This window comes from Silurus aristotelis (assembly GCF_946808225.1).
Source record: "Silurus aristotelis genome assembly, chromosome: 5".
Lineage (NCBI taxonomy): Eukaryota > Metazoa > Chordata > Actinopteri > Siluriformes > Siluridae > Silurus > Silurus aristotelis.
The window spans coordinates 26,560,680-26,586,767 of NC_139578.1; the positions used below are offsets into that span (position 1 = coordinate 26,560,680).

The 26,088-nt window shown below is 39.4% G+C and overlaps 2 protein-coding genes across 3 annotated transcripts in view; both read left to right on the top strand.

Moving 5' to 3' along the window:
• Positions 1-26,088, top strand: part of LOC310726905 (uncharacterized protein) — a 90,390-nt gene that overhangs the window by 35,540 nt on the left and 28,762 nt on the right. The window lies entirely within an intron of this gene.
• On the top strand, positions 1,924-25,653 carry LOC310726888 (uncharacterized protein). Of its 2 annotated transcripts, XM_083542942.1 has the most exons (6): positions 1,924-2,000; positions 21,112-21,374; positions 22,667-22,987; positions 25,031-25,285; positions 25,408-25,509; positions 25,601-25,653. In XM_083542942.1, the coding sequence occupies exons 2-6, from the start codon at positions 21,311-21,313 to the stop codon at positions 25,636-25,638; spliced, it is 780 nt and encodes a 259-aa protein (XP_083399068.1). In that variant the 5' UTR covers positions 1,924-2,000; positions 21,112-21,310; the 3' UTR covers positions 25,639-25,653. The 2 variants fall into 2 exon arrangements, with proteins under 2 accessions (XP_083399068.1, XP_083399069.1); XM_083542943.1 differs by lacking the exon at positions 1,924-2,000 and having other exon boundaries at positions 21,108-21,374.

The window sequence follows — 26,088 nt, forward strand, 5'->3', positions numbered from 1 at the left end:
ACAAGCTCGTCCGAAAACGACGTCGTCCTTTAAGTCCCCTCCGATGGCGCCATCTCGATTTCTACCAAGGGCAAGGTCACACTTCCAAGCTCCTCAGAAGGCGTCATCACCCTTCCCAGTCCCTCAGATGGCGCAGTCGCACTTCCGAGTCCTTCAAAAGGCGACGTCGTGGTACCAAGTCTCGCAGAAGGCACCGTCACACTTCAAGACCCCTCCGGAAGTGGCGACGCACTCACCAAAGTCTCTCTCAAGGTGATTCACAGTCCCAAGTTCTTCCAAGGGCGCTGTCGCGCTTCGGAAGTCCTCTGAAGGTGACATCGTGCTCCAAGCAGCCACAGTGTGTGTTGCCATTCCGCGGACATCCACAGAGAAAGCCATTGCATTCCAGAGTCCTGCTGGGGACGTCATCACCCCCCCGAGTTCCTCTGAGGGTGTCATCACGCCTCAGACCGCCACTGAGGGCGCCGTCGCACCTCCGACATCCATAGAGGGTGTCATTATGCCCCCATCAGTCCTGCCACAGGCCTCACCACCTTCCTGAGTTGCCTTGTAGTCGCCATGGCACCTCGGACCCCCACCAATGGCACCACTGCTCTCCTGAGTCCTGCTGAGGGCTCCATCGTGCCCCAGATTCGGCTCTGAAACTTCCAAAGAGGGCGTCACTCAGTCTCTGATCTCCGCCGAGGGCATTGCTCAGCCTCTGATCTCCCCCAAGGGTGTCGCTCAGCCCCTGGTCTCCGCCCAGGCCATCGCTCAGCCCCTGGTCTCCTCTGAGGGCATCGCTCAGCCTCTGATCTCCGCCAAGGGCGTCGCTCAACCCCTCTCCTACTTCCTGTCCTATGGATTACAGTTGCTTCCTGGATCATACCTCTTCCATAGATTTTACCCATTATGTGGATTGTCCCTGTTCCATGGATTATAACCGTTCCATTGATTGTACCTGTTCCATGGATTATCCTGCCCGATCAGATTATACCTGCTTTACGAATTAAACACGCATTACGGTTCTGTATGCTGTGTGAACATTAAACGTTAGTTACTTCCACTTCCGACTCCTGGTTGCCACCCTGACACATGTGGTGTTTTTGTTCCTAAAATGACAACATTATTAAGCTTTTTTTTCTGAAAAAACACAATGAATTCACAATGATCAATTAAATAATTATTTTTAAATTGCCTCTTTTTTTGTCATGGTAATAATAATAATAATAATAATAATAATAATAATAATAATAATAATAATCTATTAAACACTGTACCTACACATTAGTTTTGTAATTAATGTCTACACTCTACCAGAAGGTGAAGCTGTACCATTATTTAAACACAACCTTTACTGTGACCTGGGCTTTAGAATAGATAAAAACTCAGATGTGATTATTATTATTATTATTATTATTATTATTATTATTATTATTATTATTATTATTATTATTATCTGTTTCTAAGTATACTGTACTACTGAGTATTATTAATGCTTAGTTTCAGCTAAGGTGTGGGATCTGGATATTTTCTGAAGTCACTGCCTGATTTTAAAGCATATTAACTCATGTTACATTGTAACTTCAGTATTGTGCATGCAGTCAAAATGTAAATGCCTTTGACACATATATTTCCCTTTCACTACGTGTGAAGCGTGTGTATTGCCTTGTGGTCACCAGTGCAGCATTTACTTGACATGCACACAGAACTTTTAGCAGTACAGGAATTGAGCTTGCTGGTCAATCCAATGACCTCAGATCAGTTCAAAGAACTTAACTTCCCATTCACCAGCATTATTATTAAAAACAACAGAACTGGTTTCAGATCAAGACGACTTCAGCCCACAGAAAATTTAACACTTCCTGAGGTCTATGTTTAAAAATACTACTCCTCATCTGCATGCTTATTATCTGTAGATGAATTGAGTTACTGGCATTCAAGGAGGAAGAAGAGCACAGTAAACATGCCCCACTTCCCTTGGGTCAGTGCACTTTAGTTTTATTTACAAATATTTAAAAGTGCATGGTTTAGCAGAATCACAGTAAGCATCTGTGATACAGTACATTAGTGAGAAATGTGAGATAAGTAAGAAAATAAATGAGAAAAACTACTAAACCACTTTTTGACAAGACACAACACGTGAAAATATAGATACCCTTTTTAGCTTTTACTGCCACCCACAGCAAACACTTGCATGGTATACAGGCCTAGCAAGACTGTGGTAAAATAAATAGCATACATTATTATACACATTTGTCATGTTGACCTGATATGTTCTTTATAATTACCTGAAATTATAAATCTATGGGCTTAAAATGTCTTGAGTAATGTACAATAACAGAATAAACTGTATGTGTTTTGTAGTTGACATTGTTATTGTGATCTGAAATTAATTGTTTTCCCCTGCTGCAGGTTTGTGTGCTGTTTTTGCTGATACAAACACAGTGATGGTGCTTAAACGTGGGAGCTCCCTGAATCTAACACTCACATATCCAAAAAATTCAGTGTTATTTGTTCATTGGGACTTTAATGACAAAAGCTTTGCTGAATATTCTCCAAGCCGTAATTACACACTTCAGGGATCTCAATTCAGTGGAAGAGTAAAAGGTTTCCATGACATTGTTGGAGTAACTTTACAAGATCTTCAACTCCAAGATTCTGGAACATTCACAACTGTTGCATTTGGACCTGATGATCAGTATCCAACACAAAAAATCCAAGTTCATATTCAAAGTAAGTTTCCATTTGCTGAAGAGTCAAATGAGTAAAGCGATTTGCATTAAGCATAGACATGGACAGACAGGCTGATTGATTGATTGATTGATTGATTGATTGATTGATTGATTAATTTAGGGGCTCTTAACATTTTGCAGTTAGGGACTCCGCCCATCTCAGCACAATATCCAGCCCAGTCTAATGGCATTTCTTGATATATGAAATGTAATTTATTAATTTGTGTTCATTGACACAAATTTCCCTCTTTTTTTATGTCACTAAGGACGACTTTCCATGTCTTTTCTGCTTTAGTCTCCATAACAGCTCTGACTACTCAAGGCCAAGATGCCACAAGATCTCAAAATCTGTGCTGTGTTGTCTTGCACTACAAGTTTAGTATTATATCTTTTATATTTTATAAGTAGGAAAGTGGGGCCTCGATAGATCATTAGTGTTTTACAGCAAATACTAAATATGCTCGATCAACAGCACCATTTTTAGGCATAGGCAAACTAGGCTGCTAAATGCCGCAAATGTAAATGTAAACTAGGCAGTCGCCTATGGAGCAACTCGTTAGGGGGGCTCATGCCGCCCTAATTTTATTCTCAATATAGTAATTTTATTAATAGTGTTCAGTGACCGCCACCAGTAAGTAAAAAAAAAAATCCCCACAGATTTCAGTTACAATACATGTCAACCTATATATGATATATGGACCCATGACCATCTATTTGTGGTTCTGCTGAAGCTGTTAACACAAAATTAGAAGCATACATTTGTAAAATATCTCTGCATTGTATCGCTTGTATCTCTGCATTGTAGACTAATTTCCTGCCCAAACCAACATGAAAATGTGTCATACATACATACATACAGACATACATACATACATACATACATACATACATACATACATAGTTTTATCTGGTTTTTATAATACTTTCAGACCCAATAACAGATGTGAGGACAGAGTCTCAGATGTGGGAGGTGTCCACAAACGTCTGTTTTGTTGAAAAAGAATGTGCTGCAATTGGAGCTGAGAGTGTTTCATACCTGTAGAGTGGCTATAAAACTGCGAGTGGAGCTCAGCTGCAGTTCAGTCTCTCACCAGCAAAAGGAGCAGTTACACTGAACTGCATTGCAACTAACAACATCAGCTCTGGTTCTGCCTCAGAGACACTGCGCTGTAGCACCAAAACAAGTACTGTTAAACTTCCACACAACTACATCATCAGTTCCACATCACTGTATGTGTGTGTATGTGTGTGTTTGTGTGTGTGTTCGTTTGGGTGAACTTCAGTGTCAGTGCTGAAACTGATCAGTACTCTAATAGCAGCCTCTCCATATCTCCTGGTGACAGTCATTCTGAGTGTAAAATGTTACAGAGCTCACAGTAAGAACTTTAACACAATAAAAAGTTACAAGAATAAACACATTATTGTTATTTGATTGTTTGTTTAATTATTTGATATTTTATTTTACAGGTTATAATCATGACCAATGTGCAGTAATTGAAGAATAAGTGCTTTGTTTCATCTATAAGATAAATTTAAACACACACACACACACACACACACACACACACACACACACACACACACACATACATACATATATAAAATGAATATATGAAATAAATATATATGAAACCACATTGTGTACACAATTCCCTGAGATGTTTACTGCAGCTAATATAATAATGTGTTGTACTAAACCTTTAATAATAGGATTTTAAAATTTAATTATCATAACATTTACATACTGCATTCTTTCGATAAAATATTCTATTTTCTGAATGTAATCAATGTAAAGATCTACTTTAGGTGAGTCAGGCAGGCTTACAGTGAGGAAAATAAGTATTTGAACACCCTGCTATTTTGCAAGTTCTCCCACTTAGAAATCATGGAGGGGTCTGAAATTGTCATCATAGGTGCATGTCCACTGTGAGAGACATAATCTAAAAGAAAATATCCAGAAATCACAATGAATGATTTTTTAACTATTTATTTGTATGATATAGCTGCAAAAATAAGTATTTGAACACCTGTCTATCAGCTAGAATTCTGACCCTCAAAGACCTGTTAGTCTGCCTTTAAAATGTCCACCTCCCCTACATTTATTATCCTAAATTAGATGCACTTGTTTGAGGTTGTTAGCTGCATAAAGACACCTCATTCAATCAGTAAGAATCCAACTACTAACATGGCCAAGACCAAAGAGCTGTCCAAAGACACTAGAGACAAAATTGTACACCTAAACAAGGCTGGAAAGGGCTATGGGGAAATTGCCAAGCAGCTTGGTGAAAAAAGGTCCACTGTTGGAGCAATCATTAGAAAATGGAAGAAGCTAAACATGACTGTCAATCTCCCTCGGACTGGGGCTCAATGCAAGAGCTCACCTCGTGGGGTCTCAATGATCCTAAGGAAGGTGAGAAATCAGCCCAGAACTACACGGGAGGAGCTGGTCAATGACCTGAAAAGAGCTGGGACCACCGTTTCCAAGGTTACTGTTGGTAATACACTAAGACGTCATGGTTTGAAATCATGCATGTCATGGGAGAAAGTCATGTGTTCAGATGAGACCAAAATAGAACTTTTGGGTCATAATTTTACTAAACATGTTTGGAGGAAGAACAATGATGAGTACCATCCCAAGAACACTATCCCTACTGTGAAGCATGTGGGTGGCAGCATCATGCTTTGGGGGTGTTTTTCTGCACATGTGACAGAGCGACTGCACTGTATTCAGGAGAGGACGACCGGGGCCATGTATTGCGAGATTTTGGGAAACAACCTCCTTCCCTCAGTTAGAGCATTGAAGATGGGTCGAGGCTGGGTCTTCCAACATGACAATGACTCGAAGCACACAGCCAGGATAACCAAGGACTGGCTCTGTAAGAAGCATATCAAGGTTCTGGCGTGGCCTAGCCAGTCTCCAAACCTAAACCCAATAGAGAATCTTTGGAGAGAGCTCAAACTCCGTGTTTCTCAGCGACAGACCAGAAAGCTGACTGATCTAGAGAAGATCTGTGTGGAGGAGTGGGCCAAAATCCCTCCTGCAGTGTGTGCAACCCTGGTGAAAAACTACAGGAAACGTTTGTCCTCTGTAATTGCAAACAAAGCCTACTGTACCAAATATTAACATTGACTTTCTTAGGTGTTCAAATACTTATTTGCAGCTGTATCATACAAATAAATAGTTTAAAAAAATCATACATTGTGATTTCTGGATTTTTTTTTTAAATTATGTATCTTACATTCACCTACCATCACAATTTCAGACCCCTCCATGATTTCTAAGTGGGAGAACTTGCAAAATAGCAGGGTGTTCAAATACTTATTTTCCTCACTGTATATTTTAATTCCATTTTATTGTCACACAGTGAAATAAAACAGCATTCCCCCAGGACTAAAGTGCTACACAAGACAACATATTTAACAAAAAGTGACACAAAACATAAAGTGTATGTGTGTAACATTTAATGCAAAACAAAAAACAGACACTGCAGCACTGACAGTACAGAATATTTGTGTAAATGTAAATGATTTGTCCGTATTCATTCATTCATTCATCTTCTCCCGCTTATCCGTAATTCGGGTCGCGGGGGCGGCAGTCTAAGCAGATTCCCCAGACACTTCTCCGTGTCCAGGGTTCGGGCTATCAAGGCCCCTGCCTTCGACTGCTGCCCAATCCTCTAAGCACCGGTCCCTTACGGTCCCTCCTGCAGGTGGTGAGCCCACGGGAAGGCGGCCCCACGTCGCTCCGACGTCACGGTCCTTGGTTTATTTTTCTCGTAAGGGTCCCCTGGAGCATAGAGGGTTAGGGCCTTGCTCAAGGGCCCAAGAGTGGCAGCTTGGCGATACCGGGGCTTGAACCCCCGACCTTCCGAACGGTAACCCAGCGCCTCAACCGCTGGAGCCACCACTCCCCCAAATACAGATTTGTCTGAATAATAATAAATAATGTAGATGTAAAAAGTGAATATTTTAGCAGCAATTTGTGCAAAAAGTTTATGCTAACAGTTGTGTTTGTTCATGTGTGTGTGTGTGTGTGTGTGTGTGTGTGTGTGTGTGTGTGTGTGTGTGTGTGTGAGAGAGAGAGTCCAGTTTCTTTGTCTCGCATATTCAAATAGCTTAAAATAAAATAAAAACATTGCTGTTGTGTGTGTGAGGATGTGTCAAGTCAAGTCAAGTCAAGTTTATTTGTATAGCGCTTTTCACAACAGACATTGTCTCAAAGCAGCTTTACAGAAAACAACAGTGAAGGTGAATGGTGTGCGTTTGTCCCTGATGAGCAGCCGTGGCGACAGTGGCAAGGAAAAACTCCCTTAGATGATATGAGGAAGAAACCTTGAGAGGAACCAGACTCAAAGGGGAACCCATCCTCATATGGGTGACATCAAAAGTTTGGTCATAAATCTTTCAACAATACAGAACAATTTGTGATCATCATAGATCCAGCATCAGCTTCTCCATGCCAGGGCCTTTAAACACTCGGCATCTACTTCTCCATGATCATCCATAGGTCCATAATCTTCACGAGGTGGGACGTGACTGGAGCTGGCCAAACCTCAGGAAGCCTCGGGATGGGGAGAGAAAGAGAAGCAGTGGAGAGGAATTAGCGTAGCTGCTGTTCATGATATTAACAGCACAAGTTGATAATGTGCATGTGATCAGATGTTCTGGAGCACAAGGTTGTGATGTGATGTGCGTGATGTGTGTTATGTGTAGGCTTTGCTAAAAAGATATGTTTTTAATCTACACTTAAACTGGGAGAGTGTATCTGAACCCCGAACACTGTCAGGAAGACTATTCCAGAGTTTAGGAGCTAAATGTGAAAATGCTCTACCGCCTTTAGTGGACTTTGCTATTCTAGGAACTACTAGAAGCCCAGAGTTTTGAGATCTCAGGGAGCGTGACGGATTGTAGCGTGTTAAGAGACTGGATAGATACATGGGAGCCAAACCATTTAGTGCTTTATAAGTGAGTAGCAGTAGTTTGTAGTCTATTCGAAACTTAATAGGAAGCCAATGTAGGGACGATAAGATTGGGGTTATATGATCGTATTTTCTTGACCTAGTAAGAACTCTTGCTGCGGCATTCTGAACTAACTGAAGCTTGTTTATTAATGATGCAGGACATCCACCTAGTAATGCATTACAGTAGTCTATTCTAGAGGTCATAAACGCATGGACGAGCTTCTCTGCATCAGATATAGATAACATATTTCTTAGCTTAGAAATATTTCTAAGGTGAAAGAAGGCTGTTTTTGTAACTTGATTGATGTGATTTTTAAAAGATAAGTTGCTGTCTAAAATAACTCCCAGGTCTTTTACCGTTGAACTAGTAGTTACAGAACAACCGTCTAAATGCAGGCTGAGATGCTGGAGCTTCTGTGTACTATTTTTTGGGCCGATGAGCAAAATCTCCGTTTTATCAGGATTTAATAGCAGAAAGTTATGGGTCATCCAATCTCTTATTTCTTCAACACACTCAGTTATGCGAGCTAATTGAGCTGTATCGCCTGGTTTGGATGAAATATATAGCTGGGTATCATCAGCATAACAATGGAAGCTAATTCCATGCCTTCTAATAATATTTCCTAATGGAAGCATGTATATTGTAAAAAGCAGGGGTCCCAGAACTGACCCTTGTGGCACGCCATAATTTACTAGCATTATCCTGGATAGCTCTCCATTTAAATCTACGAAATGGTAACGATTGGACAGGTAGGATTTAAACCAGCTTAATGCCTGTCCCTGAATACCGATGTAATTCTGTAAGCGATCGAGGAGAAGATCATGATCTATAGTGTCGAACGCAGCACTAAGATCTAGTAAAACTAATAGGGAGATGTAGCCTTGGTCTGAAGCTAAAAACAGGTCGTTAGTGATTTTAACTAGAGCAGTTTCTGTGCTATGATGGGGCCTAAAACCTGACTGAAACTCTTCAAAGATATTGTTCTCCTGCAAGTGGTTACATAACTGGGCAGCGACAATCTTTTCTAAAATCTTAGACATAAATGGGAGATTTGAAATTGGTCTGTAATTCGATAGCGTGTTTGGATCCAGATTAGGTTTTTTTTTGAGGGGCTTAATAACTGCTAACTTGAGGGATTTAGGGACATGACCTAACGATAGTGAGGAGTTAATAATATTTAAAAGAGGCTCACCAGCTGTATATAACACTTCCTTCAGTAGTTTAGTGGGAATTGGATCTAACTGACATGTTGTTGATTTAGCTTTCATAATAGCATCATACAGCTCTTCCTGTCCTATACATGTAAAACAGTGTAGTTGTGGGGTTGTAAGTACGATTGTGTCAGGAGATGCTGTCAGAGGTTGAACTGCCACAATTGTTTTTCGAATGTTATCTATTTTTTCAGTGAAGAAATTCATAAAGTCTTCACTACTAAACTGTGATGGAACACATTTTTCAGATCCCTGATTTGTTGTTAATTTAGCGACTGTACTGAAAAGGAACCTGGGATTGTTTTTGTTATTTTCTATGAGTTTGCTCAGGTGTTTAGCTCTAGCAGCTTTTAGCGCCTGTCTGTAGCTAAGCATACTGTCTTTATACGCAATTCTAAATACCTCCAATTTAGTTTTCCTCCATTTTCTCTCCAGATTACGTGTTGTTCTCTTTAGGGCATGCGTATGACTATTATACCAAGGTGCAGTTGCTTGTTCTCGAACCTTTTTTAACCGGATGGGGGCAACAGTGTCTAAAGTGCTAGTGAGGATAAGGTCTATGTTGTTCGCCATCTCATCAAGATGATCAGCATTTATGGGTTTAATGTGAAACTGAGATAAATCAGGCAGGTTATTTATGAATCTGTCCTTAGTGGTTGGAATAATAGTCCTACCAAGTCGATACCGTGGTGAAACACGGTTAATCTGCTCTACCGGTAGTGTGTACAGTAGGAGATAATGGTCTGTGATGTCATCATTCTGAGGTAAAATATTTATATCAGTGACGTCTGCTCCGTGGGATATTATTAAGTCTAGTGTGTGGTTAAAACGGTGGGTTGGTCTGGTGACGTTTTGTTTAACTCCAAAAGAGTTTAGTAAATCGACAAATGATAATCCTAGGGCATCGTTTTCATCATCTACATGAATATTAAAATCTCCTACAAGCAGCACTTTATCAAAGCTGATCAGGAGGTCTGAGAGAAAACAAGCAAACTCATGAAGAAAATCAGCGTAGGGTCCTGGGGGTCTGTACACGGTGACCAGAGCGAGTTTTCTATGCATCTCTGAAAGTGCAATTTTAAGAACGAGCACTTCAAATGATTTAAAGCTGAATCCTAATCTCTGACTAACATTAAGAGAAGCACTATAAATGGTTCCTACACCCCCCCCACGACCAGTCTGACGGGGCTCATGCTTATAAACATATCCTGACGGTGTAGACTCGTTTAGACCCATATAATCACCTGGTTTAATCCAGGTCTCAGTGAGACAGAGTGCATCGAGATTATTCTCTATGATCATCTCATTTACAATCAGTGCTTTGGGTGCAAGTGATCTAATGTTTAAAAGACCGAACTTTAGAACTTTGTTGTGTTTGTTTATCTGGCATTTTTCAGTTTTAACTGCAATAAGATTATTTCTGGATCTTGTGTATGTAATTCTTGGTTTTACTACCCGAGGAATAGATATGGTTTCTATAAACTGGGCTGTGTGTGAACTTGTAACTATTTGGTCTGTAGTATGCGTGTTCTTATAGTTGAAGATTTCTTGATGTCTTACCAGTCAGATGGTGTGTAGTATCCTAGAGATGTTATCTGATAGCACTGCTGCTCCAACTCTGCTGGGGTGCAGGCCATCAGGGCGGAAGAACCTAGGACGCTCCCAGAAACAGTTCCAGTTATTAACAAAGAGAAGTTTATGTTCTCGACACCATGACTGTAACCATTCATTTAGAGCTAAAAGTCTACTAAACTTCTCAGCCCCTCGCTGGTAAGTGGGAAGAGGTCCTGACACAATGATCCTCGTTGTGGGTGATGTGCTGCGTACCGTCTCCACCAGGATCCTGAAGTCCCTCTTTAAGATCTCCGTTTGCCGCAGCCTGGTGTCGTTTGATCCGGCATGGAGAACAACCGCTCCGAAGTTCTCGTTCAGGATCGCGGGTACCTGCGCAGCGACATCCAGAACACGAGCACCAGGAAAACAGCGAGTGTGCACCTTACCTTTAGCTCGGGTAGCGCGGACATGCCGGACGATGGAATCTCCGAGAATAACAGTGTCGCGTTCCGTCTCGCGGAGGGGGACGAAGCGGTTCTCGGTCGAGATCTCGAAGGCCGGTGGTGGAGGTGGAGACGTCCTCGATCGGGGCTTGGCTTGTCTCTTCCGCCGCGGTCGCATCCAGGGTCCATGTTGCACCGGTGCCGGAGTTGTAGGTGCGCTGGGCCTGGGCATAGAAGCACGCGGAGTTGATGTGCTGGGAGCGTTAGGTTCAACCTGGGAGTTTACCTGGGATGAGTGCGCGTCCGCCCGGGATGTTTCCAGCGCCGCTTTCCGCTCTCGCAGCCGGTCATGCTTTACATGCAGCTCGCGAATCTGTTTCTCCAATGCCTCCATCTCCAACGCCACCGTTTGCAACTCGAACGAGTCCTCACCTGTGCTCGAATGCAGACAAACAACCGGCATAGTGCTTATCGTCACGAACAGATTTATTATACAGAGATGTGAGTGAGAGAAAATAAATATAAACAACACTAGTTATAGTCGAGTTAACTAACTACAGGCACAAGTCAGGAAGACAAAAACAATTAAGGATTATTAAAAGAGGAAAAACGGATAGATAGATAGCAAAGTTTGTTTGAAAGACGCCGAGAGATACAAACACGTAACTCGCGGCAAACAAGTCAAACACAGGAAGCTACGTCACAGGAAGCTACGTCACAGGAAGCAGTGTGTGAAAATCTGTGGCCCGACAGACTGGGACACACAGAATGTGTTTTTCCAGCAACAATGTTTAATGCTTTGTAGATGTAGCATGTTGTATAAATGTCCATGATGTAGTATAAAGAGATTTCAATTATCTTCTCAGCATCCTCACTATTCGCTGTAGGGTCTTGAGATCTGAAATTCCCAAACCAAGCAGTGATGCAGCTGCTCAGGATGATTTTGATGGTCCTGTGTAAAACGTTGTGAGGATGTGTGGGAGCTGGGCCTTACTCGGCTTTCTTAAGAAGTAAAGACACTGCTTCATGCTATGCTGGTTTTGAGGGACCAGGTGAGCTTCTCTGCCAGGTAAACACCAATTAATTTGTTGTTCTTGATGATCTCCACAGAGGAGCCATTTATTTTCAGTGGGAAATGATCACGTCCTATCCTCCTGAAGTCAACAACCATCTCCTTTGTTTTTTTACATTAAGAGACAGATTGCTGGCTTTGCACCAGTCTGTACTTCATATATTGTTTCATTGGAGAACTTGATGTTGTAAATCAAACTGTACATTGCTACTCAGTCATAAGTCAGCAGTCTGAACAGCAGGGTATTTGTACACAGCAATGGGGAAGACCCCCAGTGTTCAGTGTGATGGGTCCCGATCAGTCCTCCCTGAGGTTTTTCAGTCAAAAAAGAGAGGAAGAAGGAGGTGTTCAGGCTTAACAGGCTCAGCTTCCCGATCAGATGCTGAGGAGTAATGATGTTGAATGCTGAGCTGGAGTCAATAAACAGCATTTGCATGTATGTGCCCTTATTTTCCAGATGAGTGAGGGCCAGGTGGAGTGTGGTGGAGATGGTGTCGTCTGTGGAGAAGTTAGGATAATACACAAACTGCAGTGGGTGCACTGAGGGGCAAGCTGTTTCTTAAGGTGCCTAATGACAAGCCTCTTGAAGTACTGATTGTTGATTGGAGGGGGGGCGGTGTTTTGCATGGGGACAATGGTGGTGGCCTTGAAGCACATTGGAACAACAGCGCTGCTCAGAGAGATGTTGAAGATGTCAGTGAGAACATCTGCCAGCTGGTCTGCACATACTCACTTGAACATCTCATCAGTCTAAAGGATATTGTCCAAAACATTGTAATTTGTTCAGAAGTCATGCTGCTATATTTTTTCAGAAGAGAACCAAAGTTTTTCTACCAATCCTACCATGAAAGCGCCACTTGTTCAATCTTTTATTCTAAATTGTGTTCTCATGAATATAAACATTTAACATGCTTGCAGAGGCCTATAGGTGATATGATATAGCTCTTTTTTATATCACTGAGCATTAACTAGTGTAACATTGAACTGTTTTTGCTGGAAGTTTGGAAACTGCCTTAAAAGCTGCTTATTTGTAAACAAACCTTCTCACTGTAAAATGATTATTTCAGTGGTCTCCATTTGTAAACAATCCTTCTTACTCAAAAATGGTGCATTTCAGTTTGTCTGGAGATGGCCTTATAAACCTTATCAAATTAATAAGCAACAAAAATAACTTATCTGATCATAGCTTGTGTCATTTCTTCTTAGTATGATGTAAATACACATTAATTGCTCCATAACACTAAACTGCAATTTAAGTAAAGTTCATATGAACCCATGTCACTTTTGTACTTTGAATCACTCAGAAAAGCTTTAGCAGTTTTTTGCTGCAATGCATAATGTTTATTTTTAATTATTATTTGCACTTGTTGGCTCATTCTTGCCATTAGAAGTCTTTTGTATCTGTGAGATTGAAAAGGCGGGAAAAACAAGTACTGTTTAAATATCTAATTGGTCAAGGAGTGTCAAATATGTTCTTTAACAGCTACAGGACACATGTCCACATCAGTCCAGTGAGGTCCAGTGTAGGCATTAAACGCTAATACAGTACCATTTCTGTACTAACAACCCATTTACACAGATTTATTTAGCATTAATGTAAGAAGTGCTACAGTGTCAGTGTTTTATAATAGAAAAATGTGTCAACAATGACAAAGTGTTTACACAGAGCATTTTGCATTTTTTTTCTTGGTAATGTAGCAAGCTGCATGTATCAGATGAAAGAAAATGAGTGGTTGTGATAAACATCTGTTTATAGCAACAGTATAACATGCAGTAATTGGTAACAGGAAGTAGCTAGTTTTAAGGTGGCCGTTCTTTAATGTTTCCTGCCATATTACAAAATTTATTATTTTCATATAACTGACAATTCACAATGTTCTATTATTTTTATTTTTTTATTAATTTTCTTTCCCTCATTCACAATCCATCATATCAGCCAGCATGCTGTAACAGTAACTGGGGCGTGAGCTCTTGGGTCTTTCGTGGTTTTTCTGTAGAGATGAGAAATATTAAACTGCTAACAGATTCGAAGCCTTCTGTATTACTCAGTGAACGTATCCTAGTCTAACGAGTTCTTTGAATCAGTATGGATTCTGGCTGCTTTTTCCATGGATTTCCACAAGAGGGCACTCACTGAGTCCCTTGACTCCTGAATTTTACTCACAAGTCCCTCATATCCCACTTTTTCGCTCTGTGCTACAAGTCTGGAGTCTGGAAACCTGGAATCCAGGTGGATCAGCCAGGACAGGTATAGGACCTGCAAAACTGTTTTGTTTCTGACCATGCAAGAAGTTTCCTGAAAAACTCAGTCAGCTATCTGTCACTACAGTTACTTTCTAACAACTTTGCAAAGCCATATACATTTCAACTGTTACTATGGTAAAAATGAAATTAAACACAGTGTTATGGCAACTCTGCAGGGAAAAAATATAAATGACTCAGAATTAAAAATTGTTAATGCCAAATTTTTATTTTATTAGCAGAAACATTCACATCACTTTACCAGATCTTCTGGATGGCATGAGGAGTGTTGGCTAATATAAGAAGCAAATGGCTATTAAAAGCTTATTATTTACAACATGCAGGTACAGGAACTTCAGCTCATCCAAACATGCACACCACAACTTCACCACTGTTATATATTCTGATTCTTTATTTGATGCAGTTACCACGTAACAATTAACGTAGAAAATATTCTCCAAAGACTCCAACACAAGAATATGCAGTTACTGAAATAGACTCGTAAGGAGTCAAATGCATAAATGTTTTTTATTACATGATGTAAAAAAACATACCTGTCCATCATGTGAAAATATTTTGGTGCAATGTTAAATAAAGCTGATTATAGAGCACTGAATTCAATGTTGGAAAAGTGAAACAGCTGCATTTTGTGTCATAGTGATGGGGTTCTGCTTAGTGATTCATTCATTCAGTCATTAATTTAAAGTCTTTAAAGTGACTCATAAGAACGAATGGTCTCAAAGAGTGATTCGTTATAGATTATATTACAGTAGTTCATCTCTCGACTCTTCTAGTGTGAGTCTATCATTCTTTTGTCAAGTGACTCCCATAGACGATATGCACTGTATTACACAGGAAAAATAATTAGATATCTCATGAGTCCTCTGGTTCGAGTCATTCGTTATTGTTGCCATGTGACTCCCATATACGCTATGAAGGTGATTAAAGGAACAAAATCAACTAATTGTAGGCAATTAAATGAACAAAATTCAAAGAACCAAGTCACTAAAATTATCCGATCTTCCCATAACCTAATCTGTCGGCTTTTGCCATAGTCTTTCCAATAAAGGAGACTTTTCGTAGAATCCACAGAATCCTTGGACTTCTGAATCTCACTCACACACATTAAGTCGCATTCGGTTGATTTGCTATGCACTTCAAGTCCAACAGATCCGCTAAATCCCACGGTTCTGGTGGATCAGCAAGAACTCGCATAGGATCCGTGATTTTGAGTCTCGTGTGTTTGCGACAATACAGGAAGTGTCCCGAACAACTCAGCCAGTTTCTACTTGTTGCTACAGTTACCTAACAGCAACCTAGAAAAAGTAAATGGTGTAATTTACAATTTGTATTTAAATATGTTGATTTAAGTAAGATATCCAAGGACTCAAGTGATCTAAGAAAATGAAGAGAAGGTTCCATGAATTTTCTTCTTCTTTCGGCTTCTCCCATTAGGGGTCGCCACAGCGGATCATCTGTCTCCCTACCCCCCTGTCCTCTACATCTGCCTCTTTCAACCCAACTACCTGCATGTCTTCTCTCACCACATCCATAAACCTCCTCAGGTACCTGAACTCCTCCACCTTCTCCGCCTCTTCTCCCTGCAATAGCACCACTCCACTGCCCTCCCTCTCATTCACACACATGTACTCTGTCTTACTCCTACTGACTTTCATTCCCCTTCTCTCCAATGCGTACCTCCACCTCTCCAGGCTCTTCTCAACCTGCTCCCTACTCTCACCACAAATAAAAAATCCGTATCCGCAAACATCATAGTCCATGGAGACTCCTGTCTGACCTCGTCTGTCAACCTATCCATCACCACCGCAAACAGGAAAGGGCTCAGAGCCGATCCTTGATGCAGTCCAACCTCCACCTTGAACCAGTCTGTCGTTTCTACTGCACACTTCACTACTGTCGCACTGTCCTCCAACATGTCCTGCACCACCCTCACATACTTCTCTGACACACCTGACTTCCTCATACAATACCACAACTCCTCTCTTGGCACCCTGTCGTATGCTTTCTCCAAATCCACAAACACACAATGCAACTCCTTCTGACCTTCTATATACTTCTCCCTCAACATTCTTAAAGCAAATAATGCATCAGTGGTGCTCTTCCTCAGCATAAAACCATACTGTTGCTCACAGATGGTCACCTTTTCTCTTAGCCTGGCTTCCACTACTCTTTCCAATAACTTCAAGGTGTGAGAAGGTTCCATGGATGAGTCATATTAAGGATCGGGTTATTTATCCTGGATGAATCCAGATTCATTCATTTCATTGCTTATTGTTGTAAAAAAAAAATCCAATTTGTTGAATTATATTAATAGTTAGTTTCTTCCAGACCTCAAGAGTATAGCATAGTTTTATTGTCTTTATGTTTGCATAAAACAAACTACACTTACTGTTAGAGCTTCTCAAACAGATTAGGGCAATTTGTGTCATTATGACTGCTGAAGCAACCTCTGTGATCTTTAGCCCCTTTTAAGTTCCTGTGTATTTCACCAGATCTTGCATTCTTCCTTTGAATGTTAGCATCAGCTGATTGCTAAACTGGTCACCAGTACAGTATTCTGCATTTTTCTGCTTACAAAGTCTGTTTGTTTTAATGAATATCTGACTGTATCTGGCTTCTCTCTGTGATTCCTCTCATTAGGACTGTACAAACTATATTTTTAAGTTTTTCTGTACACAATGATTGCCCTGATTCCTGTACACAATATCCATTTTGTGTTGTAATATAATCTGGTCTGTGTAATCTGATCAAGTGCATGTGAACAGAGGATTTTAAATTCCAATTATCTTTGCATTGTGGACTATGACCGTTTGGTCTTAGAAAAAAGCATAAGACAAGGGGAGCATTAGTTATTCTGTTAAATGTTTTATTTTAAAAAACGTAATCAAATAGGATTATTTGAGAAATTAATTTTGTAAAATTAATAAAATGACAAAAAGATACATGAATCAAACTGTAAATCAAGACCACAATTCTCAATACATTTTTGAGAGCCAGTTGGTATGTGGTGATTTGTTTTTTATTATTAGGCTTTTTTCCTGAAAAAAGATATTCACTAATCAATTAATAATTTTAATTCTTCTAAAATAGCTTTTTCAGCTTCTCCCGTTAGGGGTTGCCACAGCGGATCATCCACCTGTTTGCTTTGGCATGTTTTCATGCTGGATGCCCTTCCTAACGCAACCCTCCCCATTTATCCGGGCTTGAGACCGGCACTGAGAGTGGCTGGGGTTGGTTCCCTGACCGGGGATCGAACCCAATAATAATAATAATAATAATAATAATAATAATAATAATAATAATAATAATAAATTAAACACTGTTTCTACACCTTAGTTTTGTAATTAATATCTAAAATCTACCAGAAGGTGGAGCTGTACCTTTATTTAAACACCTTCAATGTGACGTGGGCTTTAAAATAGATTAGAATCTGGTAGATTCTATTACTTATAACTTAATTAAATCCATCCATGAGCAGTGTTTGTTAAAAAAAGCGACAGCCAATTTTACTATTTTACAGCAGCAACTAGGTTAAAAGGAACATGTTTGACTGATTATGAGATTGAGACTTTTTTTATTTCTCATCTATGAATGCAATTTTTGTGCTTCATTTCAAAATGACATGTTAGATTGCATAAAGCTGTGTACTGTCTTAATGGTCTGAATAAAAGACCATTGGAGTAGATCATAAGGAGTAGATGTTAAATCATACTATGAATATTAAGTTATTCGAAATCAATCATGAATTATGACTGTTGCATCGACCAGTCTAAAATTGAGTTTATTTGTTTTTGTTTAAAAAATTTTTTTATGATTCTTAAGGTACTTAATGTCCCCCTGCACCCTCTCCTCTGGTGCTGGAAGGAACTGGTGAACATGGACCAGGCTTTAGAGTGTCAAATTTCAAATGATCATTACCAGAAATATGTCTAGGTAGCAGCACAGTGCACACACCATAAAAACATTTACAATTTAAGCTTTTAAATGAAATGCTTCAACCAGAATATACAGTAAACACACCTGAATCAACTAATTTTGCTTTGCAAAACAAACATACAAGACTACTTATGTACAAATGCAGTGCAAGTTACATTTTTTCAAATATATAAAATATCCTATGGCTTATGTGTCACATTCTAACAAGCACAAATAGCTGTATTAAGGGGGGAAAACATTATGTTTATGTTGTAACTTTCATTTCTCATTTCCATGGGCAGTATTTAATACTGATGAGTCATCTAAACGCTACCAGGATGCTTCAAGCAGTTTCCTAATAATACAAGGTGTATTTTGAGTGCATTTATGCAGCAACTGTGACAGTTGGTAAATTCCGGTTCTGTTTTATAAGTACTAAAAAGGGTGGTCTTAACTCCCACTTCTCATGATTAAAACTAAAAGCATTGAAAGGGAAGTGGATTTGTAAGAAATACAAGAAGGAACTGAAAGCTGTAAAATAATTGTGGGTCTTCAGTGTTAAAATCTGTGGCTCTAAATGCAAGTAACTTTGTATTAAAAACTGTAAAAACTGTTTGTGAGAACATGAAAATATAGGTGTATTAGCATATTAAAATGCATTCATGAATAAACAACAGATGATCATCAGTTAAATATACGTTTTTTCTTATATTTCTGTCCATTATATATATATATTTCTTACATTTTGTAATTTTAAAAAGAAAACTAGGTGCTCTAAACATTGTGTTCAAAATTGCATTTGCATATTAATTTACAAAACCCTGTTTCTGTTTATGCTACTTGAAGTATAACCACATGTAACCATGGAATCTTACCATTTCTTATCTGTTCACACTTAAATCAGATTACAAACTGCAAGCTGGTAAATTTAAACCGAAGGTATTAATGCCATATATGAGAAAGGTATGAGCCATAACCAGTGTCTCATTCAAGCAAAACAGATTTAAGATGGATTAAGTATGGAAATCACTGCCTCTTTTTGCATTCTCCTCCTGTATTTTAAAGCAACTTTGTAACTTCAGTATTGTGCATGCAGTCAAAATGTAAATGCCTTTTACACATATACCCCCTCCATTGCGTGTGAAGCGTGTGTGTGTAAAGCCTTGTGGTCACCAGTGCAGCCTTCACTTGAAATGCACACAGAACTTTTAGCAGTACAGGAATTGAGATTGCTGGTCAATCCAATGACCTCAGATCAGTTTCAAGAACGTAACTTCCCATTCACCAGCATTATTAGTGAAAACAACAGGACTGGTTTCAGATCAAGATGACTTCAGCCCACAGAAAATGTAACACTTCCTTAGGTATATGTCTGACAATATTGCTCCTCATCTGCATGCTTATTATGTTTAAGATAAATTGGGTTACTGGCATTCAAGGAGGAAGAAGAGCACATTAAACATGCCCCACTTCCCTTGGGTCACTGCTCTTCAGTTTTATCCACATTATTTAAAAGTCTCTGGATGTTGTGGGGCTGTCTTGGCTGACACGCCTCTGCAGCATCGCGTGGCGGTCGGGGACAGTGCCTCTGGAATGGCAGACCGGGGTGGTGGTCCCTCTTTTTAAGAAGGGGGACCGGAGGGTGTGTTCCAATTATAGGGGGATCACACTTCTCAGCCTACCTGGGAAGGTCTATGCCAGGGTACTGGAGAGGAGAATACGGCCGATAGTAGAACCTCGGATTCAGGAGGAACAATGTGGTTTTCGTCCAGGCCGTGGAACACTGGACCAGCTCTATACCCTCTACAGGGTGCTGGAGGGTTCATGGGAGTTTGCCCAACCAGTCCACATGTGCTTTGTGGATTTGGAAAAGGCATTCGACTGTGTCCCTCGCGGCGGCCTGTGGAGGGTGCTCCGGGAGTATGGGGTCGGGGGCCCTTTACTAAGGGCTGTCCGGTCCCTGTATGACCGAAGCAGGAGCTTGGTTCGCATTGCCGGCAGTAAGTCAGACTTGTTCCCGGTGCATGTTGGACTCCGGCAGGGCTGCCCTTTGTCACCGGTTCTGTTCATAATTTTTATGGACAGAATTTCTAGGCGCAGCCAGGGGTCGGAGGGTGTCCGGTTTGGTGACGACACGATTTCGTCTTTGCTCTTTGCAGATGATGTTGTCGTGTTGGCTTCATCAGACCAGGACCTTCAGCATGCACTGGGACGGTTTGCAGCCGAGTGTGAAGCGGCTGGGATGAGAATCAGCACCTCCAAATCCGAGGCCATGGTCCTCAGTCGGAAAAGGGTGGCTTGCCCACTTCAGGTTGGTGGGGAGTTCCTGCCGCAAGTGGAGGAGTTTAAGTATCTTGGGGTTTTGTTCACGAGTGAGGGAAGGGTGGAACGGGAGATTGACAGACGGATCGGTGCAGCTTCTGCAGTAATGCGGTCGATGTACCGGTCTGTCGTGGTGAAGAAGGAGCTGAGCCGCAAGGCGAAACTTTCGATTTACCGGTCAATCTACGTTCCTACTCTCACCTATGGTCATGAGCTCTGGGTCATGACCGAAAGGACAAGATCCCGGATACAGGCGGCCGAAATGTGCTTCCTCCGCAGGGTGGCTGGGCGATCCCTTAGAGATAGGGTGAGAAGCTTAGTCACTCGGGAGGAGCTCGGAGTAGATCCGCTGCTCCTCCACATCGAGAGGGGTCAGCTGAGGTGGCTCGGGCATCTGTTCCGGATGCCTCCTGGACGCCTTCCTGGGAAGGTGTTCCGGGCGCGTCCCACTGGGAGGAGACCCCGGGGAAGACCTAGGACACGCTGGAGAGACTATGTCTCCCGGCTGGCCTGGGAACGCCTTGGTGTCCCCCCGGAAGAGCTGGAAGAAGTGTCTAGGGAGAGGGAAGTCTGGGCATCTTTGCTTAGACTGCTGCCCCCGCGACCCGGCATCGGATAAGCGGGAGAAGATGGATGGATGGATGGATATTTAAAAGTGCATGTTTTAGCAGAACTACAGAAAGCAAGACACAACATGTGACAATATAGATGCACTGTTTAGCTTTACTGACACCCACAGCAAACATTTATAGACCACAAGATCTCAAACACTGAGCAAGTCAGGAAGTGTTTCTGTGTCTTGGACTTTGTCTAGATTTGAGTCAACAGTCTAAACCCAGCTGCAGGAGGACCACAATGTGGGACTATAATGGATATCGTGTTTTTATCTTTGAAGCACTAATGGTATTGATACTTCGGGGTATGTACATAGAATAAAATATTTGATATTTAATTCATTTTGAGAAAATTGTTTTAATAATTCATGGAACAATAATTCAGGAACAAATCATTTTATGTTTTAAATATGTACAGGATGTGCACTTGGATGAGTGAATAATGTGTTATGTAGTGTTTTATGTAGTGAGATAATGTGTCTGTTTATAACCTGATATGAACTCTGTATTGAATTCAATTAACCCCTCTTTAGTATTTATATTGCACAATTAATTAAATAAAGTATGCAAAAGAAGTGCTGCTATGCCATTCTAATTTCTATTGATACATAAGAATTGCATTTTTTGAAAACAGGACGTTTTTCTAAAGAAATTCACCAGTACAATTTTTGCAAATGTCTGCACATTTCCATTTACTTGAAAGAAATTCAAGAATTAACTAGAATTTGTTTGTCGCATTAACCTTGGAAAACCAAATACATATTTTTATTTCCTGTACTTGTATAATATTATATTACTTGTACTTGTGCAGTACTTGATAATAGTTGCAATGAATAATAATATATTTATTATTATTTAGCAATATGAGTTTGAACATAGTGATATAAACAAAAAACACATTAAATGTCAAATTGATTCTCTTATGACTGGAATTAATCATATTACATATATTATAACAAAGTGGTAAATATAAAATATATAAATTTAAATATGGCAGGCAAATATAAACAAAAATGTTTGAATAAAGTTGCATTGCAAAATTCTAATATTGAACAATGCAGTACAGTTAATATACAATAAATGCACGATTCACAAAAAAAAAATATATATATATATATATATATATATATATATATATATATATATATATATATGATATATCGGAGTTTATATTTACATAATTATAAATTTTCATTTTCAGATGACTGTAACTCTACGCTTTTTATTTTCTATGTGCAGAAAGGGATAAGATCAGGTTCAGGAAACCTCAGGTCTAATTGTAAAAAAAAAAAGTGGTAACGTGAATGACATGCAGTCTGTATCATCTTCTTGGCTACTTTTTGGCTAATGAAATAAAATTATAAACGATTATTTGAAATGTACTTGCATGGTATACAGGCCTAGCAAGACTGTGGTAAAATAAATAGCATACATTATTATACACATTTGTCATGTTGACCTGATATGTTCTTTATAATTACCTAAAATTATAAATCTATGGGCTTAAAATGTCTTGAGTAATGTACAATAACAGAATGAACTGTAAGTGTTGACATTGTTATTGTAGTCTGATATTAATAGTTTTCTCCTGCTGCAGGTTTGTGTGCTGTTTTAGCTGATACAAACACAGTGATGGTGCTTAAACGTGGGAGCTCCCTGAATCTAACACTCACATATCCAAAACATTCAGTGTCATTTGTTAATTGGGACTTTAATGACAAAAGCTTTGCTGAATATTCTCCAAGCCATAATTACACACTTCAGGGATCTCAATTCAGTGGAAGAGTAAAAGGTTTCCATGACATTGTTGGAGTAACTTTACAAGATCTTCAACTCCAAGATTCTGGAACATTCACAACTGTTGCATTTGGACCTGATGATCAGTATCCAACACAAAAAATCCAAGTTCATATTCAAAGTAAGTTTCCATTTGCTGAAGAGTCAAATGAGTAAAGCGATTTGCTTTAAGCATAGACATGGACAGACAGGCTGATTGATTGATTGATTGATTGATTGATTGATTGATTGATTGATTGATTGATTGATTGATTAATTTAGGGGCTCTAACATTTTGCAGTTAGGGACTCCGCCCAACTCAGCACAATATTCAGCCCAGTCTAATGGCATTTCTTGATATATGAAATGTAATTTTTTAATTTGTGTTCATTGACACAAATTTCCCTCTTTTTTTATGTCACTAAGGACGACTTTCCATGTAATGTATTTCAGTAGGATGTTTTTTTGTGCCTCCGCCAAAGTTGTCTTTCTGCCGGGCGATACCACAGATGCTGTATTGTTTTTTCTCATTTGTTTTCTCATTTTTAATCTTCAAGCACTGTTACTCCACATTCAAGCATTAGATTTTATCCTTGTTTTTATTGCTTTATATTCAGTAAAATATTTGCTATTATAAACTATCCTCAGTAGTTCCTTCCAGAAAAATACAGTGAATATATTCTTCTGGTTATTTAAGGAGACTGTGTTGATTAGAGACACACAAACATTTATTACAGTATAGAAACTATAAAATATATTTACTGCTTTATTCTCTGATAAACATGGGAAAAAAGATTACCTTTGGCATTTCTGTAAGCATGACCATGATCCTCTGCTTCCGTTGACACAGTGATGGCGCCAGTTGGAGGCAGTTGTGCTGAGTGACCAGAAAAAAAGAGGGAAATTTGTGTCCATAGTCAATTTAATCAAAAGATCAAATTCTGTGACTATATCATGAAATGCTGTGAGACTGTTTTGCAATATCACAACTATTCAGATTATTAGGTTTAAATAAATAATTATAGAAATCTAAAAATATTATTAGGTTTAAATAAATAATTTAATAATTTATTAGATCAATATAATATCACACATTAACAACAAGATGAAATTGCGATGTTACTTGTTTACTGAAGGTCAGATACATATTAACTATATTAAATTCATCAGACCAGTCAAACAGGATAACTTTAAGAACTATTACAATAAATAAAAATCTAATATCCATCAATGGCCATAACAATAAAACCACCTACCTAGTATTTAATATTGTAAGGGCTCCGCTTTAGTCTCCATAACAGCTCTGACTACTCAAGGCCAAGATGCCACAAGATCTCAAAATCTGTGCTGTGTTGTCTTGCACTACAAGTTTAGTATTATATCTTTTATATTTTGTAAGTAGGAAAGTGGGGCCTCGATAGATCATTATTGTTTTACAGCAAATACCAAATATGCTGGATCAACAGCACCATTTTTAGGCATAGGCAAACTAGGCTGCTAAATGCCGCAAATGTAAATGTAAACTAGGCAGTCGCCTAGGGAGCAACTAGTTAGGGGGGTTAATGCGGCCAACCTCGCCCTTAGCTATTTAAATTATTTACCAGTTTTTCTGCTGAAGTATAATGTACAGTATGTGTTTACATACTAAAATTCAGGGAATTTTGCAATGATTATTAAATGTGTTTAACCCTTTTTATAGAAGGTTGCAAATAATTTTACATTGTGGGTGTGGAGCAATTTGATTGGAACTTGGAACCATTGAGATGTGTGTAATTTTAAGGGCGTCACCTAATTTAAACTCGTTGTCACATTCCTCAAGTCACTCCTGAGCAATTTTTCACTTCACGTCAGTGTTTTTAATTTTATTCTCAATATAGTAATTCTATTAATAGTGTTTAGTGACCGCCACCAGTAAGTAAAAAAAAAAACCCCACAGACTTCAGTTACAATACATGTCAACCTATATATGATATATGGACCCATGACCATCCATTTGTGGTTCTGCTGAAGCTGTTAACACAAAATTAGAAGCATACATTTGTAAAATATCGCTGCATTGTATCTCTTGTATCTCTGCATTGTAGACTAATTTCCTGCCCAAACCAACATGGAAATGTGTCAATCTATTTATAGATACATACATACATACATACATAGTTTTATCTGGTTTTTATAATACTTTCAGACCCAATAACAGATGTGAGGACAGAGTCTCAGATGTGGGTGGTGTCCACGAATGTCTGTTTTGTTGAAATAGAATGTGCTGCAATTGGAGCTGAGAGTGTTTCATACCTGTGGAGTGGCTATAAAACTGCGAGTGGAGCTCAGCTGCAGTTCAGTCTCTCACCAGCAAAAGGAGCAGTTACACTGAACTGCATTGCAACTAACAACATCAGCTCTGGTTCTGCCTCAGAGACACTGCGCTGTAGTACCAAAACAGGTACTGTTACACTTCCACACAACTACATCATCAGTTCCACATCACTGTATGTGTGTGTATGTGTGTGTTTGTGTGTGTGTGTTCGTTTGAGTGAGTTTGTTTATGCTTTGTTTCATATGTAGGAACTTCAGTGTCAGTGCTGAAACTGATCAGTACTCTAATAGCAGCCTCTCCATATCTCCTGGTGACAGTCATTCTGAGTGTAAAATGTTACAGAGCTCATAGTAAGAACTTTAACACAATAAAAAGTTACAAGAATAAACACATTATTGTTATTTGATGGTTTGTTTAATTATTTGATATTTTATTTTACAGGTTATAATCATGACCAATGTGCAGTAATTGAAGAATAAGTGCTTTGTTTCCTCTATAAGATAAAGTTACACACACACACACACACACACACACACACACACACACACACACACACACACACACACACACACACACACACACATACATACATATATAAAATGAATATATAAAATAAATATATATGAAACCACATTGTGTACACAATTCCCTGAGATGTTTACTGCAGCTAATATAATAATGTGTTGTACTAAACCTTTAATAATAGGATTTTAAAATCTGATTATCATAACATTTACATACTGCATTTTTTCGATAAAATATTCTATTTTCTGAATGTAATTCAAGTCAAGTCAAGTCAAGTTTATTTGTATAGCGCTTTTCACAACAGACATTGTCTCAAAGCAGCTTTACAGAAAACAAAAGTGAAGGTGAATGGTGTGCGTTTGTCCCTGATGAGCAGCCGTGGCGACAGTGGCAAGGAAAAACTC

Bases quoted from the DNA above. Each gene is read 5' to 3' on its own strand.
- LOC310726888 (XM_083542942.1), top strand. From the start codon at position 21,311: ATGTGGGACTATAATGGATATCGTGTTTTTATCTTTGAAGCACTAATG. The intron at 21,375-22,666 runs GTATGTACATAG...CTCCTGCTGCAG, and splicing joins AATGGTATTGATACTTCGGG to GTTTGTGTGCTGTTTTAGCT. The intron at 25,510-25,600 runs GTAAGAACTTTA...TTTATTTTACAG, and splicing joins AAAATGTTACAGAGCTCATA to GTTATAATCATGACCAATGT.